This window comes from Sinocyclocheilus rhinocerous, unplaced genomic scaffold (assembly GCF_001515625.1).
Source record: "Sinocyclocheilus rhinocerous isolate Xijiao unplaced genomic scaffold, SAMN03320098_v1.1 scaffold17, whole genome shotgun sequence".
Classification (NCBI taxonomy): domain Eukaryota; kingdom Metazoa; phylum Chordata; class Actinopteri; order Cypriniformes; family Cyprinidae; genus Sinocyclocheilus; species Sinocyclocheilus rhinocerous.
The window spans coordinates 149,189-155,842 of record NW_015634017.1 but is presented as its reverse complement, the minus strand read 5'-3'; the positions used below and the strand labels follow the sequence as shown (position 1 = coordinate 155,842).

General features: G+C 37.9%; 1 protein-coding gene across 1 annotated transcript in view; it reads right to left on the bottom strand.

Annotated features, from left to right (window-relative positions):
• LOC107745090 (large neutral amino acids transporter small subunit 3-like) overlaps positions 1-4,189 on the bottom strand; it is a 17,815-nt gene extending 13,626 nt beyond the window's left edge. The window contains exons 1-4 of the mRNA XM_016558921.1: positions 4,036-4,189; positions 3,683-3,860; positions 3,224-3,279; positions 2,451-2,527 (exon numbers count right to left, since the gene is read on the bottom strand). Coding sequence (XP_016414407.1) covers positions 2,451-2,527; positions 3,224-3,279; positions 3,683-3,860; positions 4,036-4,189 — 465 coding nt within the window. The remainder of the gene's footprint in view (positions 1-2,450; positions 2,528-3,223; positions 3,280-3,682; positions 3,861-4,035) is intronic.
• Positions 4,190-6,654: the final 2,465 nt, after the last annotated feature.

Below are 6,654 nucleotides of genomic sequence, written 5' to 3'. Positions count from 1 at the left end.
ACAGTGGAGCTCAGACTTCCAAACATGTTTGGCAGCTACCAGAGGAAGAGAGGAAAAGCACATCTTTATCTGTATTGGAAAAATCATAAATGCAGCTGAGCCTACACTTGTAAAGAACAAAAACAGGAAGGAAAACTAGATTGTTATATTTTCTGAAAACAATGAGCGCATCCATGGAAAAACTCACCACCTTGATACTAAGGCATCTGGGTGGTCGCTTAATTGCTCAAATCAAGTGTCAAGTGAACATCATGCCTAACCACAAGTATGAGCAATAGTGATGCCCGACTTAAACATCACTAATTAAGTGTAAAATGAACGTGAGAAATATTAATGCTTCAGTAAGCAGGAAGTCCTGCTGTGGCATGTGGATATGAATAAAATTTGTTTTCCACATTTTCCATGAATTTCCAAGCAGTGCTTCGTTTTTCCAGACTCTTACAGGGATGTGTGAGTGTGTTTTACTCCCCTGTGTGAAATGAGAAGGTTAAAAACACACACTTCTGTGAAAACGCACATTTGTACTTCCTTGTGCTTTTCACACACAAACACAGAGTGGCATAACAACCTCAAACCTGAACTTGTTACAGAAGGCTGCACACCTTAAACACCAGTACAGTATCCAAAGCAATGTTATTTATTTTTTACAGATGCTGTTCACGGCTCAGGAGAGATCAGTTATGTTTATTGCAAGTATCAACTTTATCTCAGATGTTTCTCATAAACATCCTCATAAAAATATAAATGGACATAAAGAAGACAATTACTGACGAAGTAAGAGTATATGGCAAAAGCTATAAAATTACTGTGGATAGCATAGCTCAGATCATATAGAATGAGTTAAAGCGGTGTGTCATTAGCACAGCAGTGGTAGGAAAAACTCATGTGCCTGGATGATAGATGCCAGCGATGTTATATATCAGTGGTTCCCAACCCTGGTCCTGGAGGCACCCCAACACTGCACATTTTGCATATATCCTTAATCAAACACACCTAATTCAGGTCATCGGCTCATTAGTAGAAACTCCAAGATCTGAAATTGGTGTGTCAGAGAAAGGAGATATGCAAAATGTGCAGTGTTGGGTTGCCTCCAGGACCTGGGTTGGGAACCACTGTTATATATACTGAAAAGAGGAAGGGACCCAACACAAAACCTTGAGGTACACCAATGGTAATTTGATCTTGAAAGAATTTGATAAAGAAAAGTTAAGGTTCATTTTACAGAGGTACATAAAAAAGGTACATACAAAAGACAATTATTGACAAAGTAGGGATATATAGCAATAAAACCTACAACATTACTGTGGATAGCATAGCTCAGATCACATGGAATGAGCCTAAGAGTTAAAGCTGTGTCTCAACGGCACAGCAATGGTAGGAAAACTCATGTGCCTCGTTGATAGATGCCAGTGACGTTGTATACACTGAAAAGAGGAAGGGACCTAACATAGAACCCTGAGGTACACCAATGGTAATTTGATCTTGGAAGAATTTAATAAGAAATGTTAAGGTTCATATTAAAATCTCTGAATTCTGATTTCAGACTTTTTTTTTTTTTTAAATCTAAGCACAGTGTGAGACTGCTAGGTGTGAGGTTTGTGATGCCCTTCGCTTAGAAGAAACATATAAGAAGGAGAATTAATCAAAAGTTTCCATTTGCTCTCACCTTAATATCATTGACTAGGACAAATAGTTAAGGGATTAAAGAGGAACTAATTAGAGTTAGAAATACTAATTTAGAGGAACTGGAAAAAACAAAGTCATGGAGGTCATTGGCTTGCTGAGTTCAGATAACATCAAAACCCAAAAAAGTGTAAATAAAGTGATCAGAGCAATATCAGCAGCTATTTTCTCCATACTGGTAGTAATGCACTGTTAACAAAGACACAGAGCGTGTGCTTTTCTCAGAATTTTTTAAAGCAGTGTTTGTTGTCACATGTAGGGCAGTGTGCATGCATACCTGAGCTGCTCTAGTTGAGCCATGTGTATGCACAAGGATAAGTGTGTGTTGGCATCTGCATGATAGCGGTGGGCTATCTGAGGGCAGCTGATATATATATATATATATATATATATAGTCATTCTTTCCCACACCAGGTGATTTCACTAAACAAATTGGAAATTCACAATCTGTTTGTTGATGAGTGTGGGTACAATGTCTGTGCCCTTGTCTGTTTCAACTGGAGGTTGACGAGGGCGTAAGAGAAGGCGTGTGGGCAGTTTAGCTGTCTGATTGGTGGGCACAGAAAAAGCCAGAATTTCTCCTTCAGTCATGTGCGTTGATCCTTTGCCTGCCCCAAACACATAAATACACACACCCACACAACTGTCCGGAAAAAATAAACTTAAAAAAGCTTCGTGTGACAGCTGCACCACAAAACATGCAAGTCACCATAGGTGTCCACGACCCCATGTGCACCCTTCTCTACCATTTTTTCTTTTTTTCTTACCGTGAGAGATGTGAAGGTCAGACAGATCCCTCCAAAGCCGTTGAGTGAAAGAGCCAGAAAAATCAGCGCAGAGAGGACTAGAACAAAAGGTGCAAACCATCATTACACAATCAAAATGTGTGCTTGAACAACTCAAAACTGTTGCAATGACTTTGATATGACAAATCAAATTTTATGTGTCTTCTGTATACAGTAGCATACATATAAATGCTACATTTGCTACTAAATGCAACATTAGATCTGGGTATGGCTGTGAATGTTTATGAACATTTTAAACAAAATTTACTTTTACAAAATTTACATTTTAATATTTGAAAAGAAAATTCAAATTACATTCTGCTGCCTGCACATTTTAAAATTTTAAAATTGAATAGTTAATTCACAAAATTGGTCAAATAATGGATAATTAATTGTCCCTGCAAATATATTGTTTTGTCATTACTCTTTTTTTTGAAAAGCAGCAACAATCAAAAAAAAAAAAAAAGTAATTTTAAGTAGAAAAATTATTATTCCTTCTGGAAAAAAAAGAAAAATTAAATTTTAATTTGCCAAAATGTGAAATTTCTGAATATAAATTGAGTTCTTTTTATTCAGTTAATTGAAATCATATTAATAATTGATTACTAAAATAGCCTCTACTGACTTTCAATGTTTTTAATTTTAAATGTTTAAAAAAAAAAAAAAAACTCCAGTAATTATTGACTTATTGATTGATTATAGCTGTAATTTGAAGACTCATGCACATTCTTTGTGTATTTTTGTTTGCAGCTCACCTTCTGGTTGATATGATGATATGGACATAATCACACAAGAGAGCGCAAAACACGCACTAAAAAAAAAAAAAAAAAACATGAAAGATTATTAAATAAACGCACATACTTAAATGTGAAAGTGCTCTCATATGCACATATTAGTCAGTGCTTTGAAATGCACAAAGTCATGCAGAGATTCCATGACTCAAGTGCATTCTTTAAAAAATGCGTTGCTTCCTGACGGAGTGTTGGCACTAGGGCTGTGCGATTTGGGGGAAAATATCAAATAAGGCTGGCGGTCATGCATATGCTCTGGAACAGAGTAATATCGCGTCCATATCGCAGGCTTTGCGACTAGGAAATCGCAACGTCTCAAATCGCGATTTCGATTCGATTTCGATTAATCGCACAGCATTAGTTGGCACTGTGTTCTAAAACATGCACAGCACTTGAAGCATTAATGTGTAGGTTTGTCTTCACCTTCCAGTAAGGCGAAGAGGCCTGGGGCCAAACCGGTCCATCAATATACCCAGTGGCAATGTGGCAGCACTGAGCAGGAATGAGCCAATGGTGAAGCCCAAGTTCAGCATTTCTTCCTGTTCCACACAACTCAGCCAATCATCTGGTGCGCTAGCGTTCACACCCTCAGTCTTATTTTCTACAGAAAGAGAGAGAAAGGAGGTCAATGAAAGCAAGAGACAGAGACTTTATTAAGTTTTAAAGTCGCCATGCAGTTCAAGTTTCCCAGCAACTCCGGCTCGGTTTTCTTTCGGTGCTAGTTAGTGACCTGTGGTGTGATGCTTGTGATCTGCTTGACTTCTATGACTGATTACCTGTGCACAGGTGGGAGTAAAAGCCCTGTCCTTTGAGCATGATGAGCAGAGAGCCCCAGCCCAACAGCACGGCCGAACACGACAGATTCTCCAGCACGGCTGTGACGGCCATCCACCAGCGCCTCCTGTACGCCTGCGACAGAGACGGAGCCATCCTCCTATCAGACAGAGAAAAAATGAGTGTCAAAGCTCTGGCAGAAAACACACAGTGGCATATTTGAAAAATATATACAGTTTCTGAAGGCAATATTCTGCCTTAGCAAACTACATTTTTAACCCAATAAAGTTTTATATACAGTGGGTACGGAAAGTATTCAGACCCCCTTAAATTTTTCACGGGTCTGAATACTTTCCGTACCCACTGTATATAGATAGATGGATAGATAGATTGTGTAAATGTGTGCAATTTCTACATGTGACGTATGAATTCCACTCCACAATCATTCTGGTATAATATAGTTACACAAATATATATATATATATGTATATATTTATATATCAGAGAACAGTGACCTGAGTTTGGAGAAATGTTAAATCGATTGAGAAAAACTGTAATAGAAAGTTTATGTGAAATAGGAATCTTTTCTAACATTATAAATGCTTTTAAAACCAACACCCATAAATCTTCATTCTTGAAATCTCTGGAATTTATTTAGTTTGAGACGTAAGAGAGAGACACTCCCTAACATTTGCTACAACCAAGACACGCAAAACCTTCCTCTAAACAGGAGGTGTGCCCAACCGATTTGCATGCGCTCTTTGCGAAACCACTCGCAATAAAAACCACAATCACACGTGCTTTGTTGTATCACAAATTTTAACCCTTAGTTTTGTTATTAAATCAGAACCTGCATCTGAAAGGCATGAGAAATGTGTATCCTCTAATTCTAGTAGAGATAATATATTTTTTCTTCAAATGAGTCCAAGTTTTTGTTTGTAAACGGGTCAATTATCACATGACATGAAAACGATCGGTCATTATAACTCGGATAACCAAAACACACACACACACACACACACACACACACACATACACATACACATACACATACACAATACACATACACACACACACACACACACATACACATACTTGTATTTGTGGTTTACGGGGACTCTCCATAGGCATAATGGTTTTTATACTGTACAAACTGTATTTCACACACACACTCTCTCTCTCTCACACACACACACACACACGCACGCACACACACACACACACAGTAAATTCAGAAAGAGAGCGATATCAGAGTGTGGGCGGGAGACACAGGCAATACAAAAGATATATAGAAAGCAGAGAGAAGAAACGGCCGGGATCTCAGCAGGACACAAGCGTGTTGTGTTTAATACGATTAGACACAGTCCACTAGACGTCTTTGTCCTCAAATGCTGGGCTTACAGATCGATTTTTTTGTTACTCGCACGGTCTATTAGGGCACGTGCTCAAAATAATTGAGCACCATTCATATTCTCCAGAATGAAGAAAAGCAGGTCTGACAATGGTGGAAATTCATCAGCATTTCCAAAGATCACAGTTTTTTCAGTTTTCACGTTTCAGTCGCACATGTGTGTTTGTTTACAGTACGCATGAAGACGGTTTTGGCGTCTTGTGTTTAGTAAAAACATCAGGCATCTACTGTAATGTAAACTCTTGGCATAGAGGTCTGCAAGCCACATTTCACACATTGCACAGTTAAAAAGTAACTATTAACAGCTCCGTCCACTGAGTTGCTCGACTGCCGTTCAGTGTGTTTGTTTAAAGGGGACCACTAATGTCCTCTAATGTTACGTCTGTTTATCAGTCCCTATGAGCAGAGACATGGCGGATGGCCCCTAAGAAATGATTGTTTTGGCCCCGGGCCCAGTGAAGTTTCATCAGTGACCCTGTGTGTACATATGAAAGAGCAGACACACCTCTCTATAAATGTTTATAAGCAGAAAATGTTTTATAATGAAGTTCAGGTTTTAAAGTCTTGAGAGCATTTCAAGTTTAAAATATTAAGTGTGCCCTTAAACTTTCCATTTGTGTCCTCTTTTGGTGAAGAATCAAATCTTTTAAATGGCTGAATCTTCCATGTTCACAGTAACCAAATCGAGTCTTTTCTAATCTTTTTTAACGGCTGGAATAAAGACCTTTCCTAAATATTAAGTGTGCCCTTAAACTTTCCATTTGTGTCCTAAATATTAAGTGTGCCCTTAAACTTTCCATTTGTGTCCTAAATATTAAGTGTGCCCTTAAACTTTCCATTTGTGTCCTAAATATTAAGTGTGCCCTTAAACTTTCCATTTGTGTCCTAAATATTAAGTGTGCCCTTAAACTTTCCATTTGTGTCCTCTTCTGGTGAAGAATCAAATCTTTTAAATGGCTGAATCTTCCATGTTCAAAGTAACCAAATCGAGTCTTTTCTAATCTTTTTTAATGGCTGGAATAAAGACCTTTAAAATCTGAACAGACTGTAAATCAGAGCAATGCAAAGAAAAAAGGCAGAATTGTGAGATATAAACTCAGAATAGACAGACGTTAACTCGCATTTCTGAGACGAAAAGTCAGAATTGTGATAAATAATAAAAGGCGCAATTACTTTTATTTCGTGGCGGGAAAAAAACTGAATTGCGAGA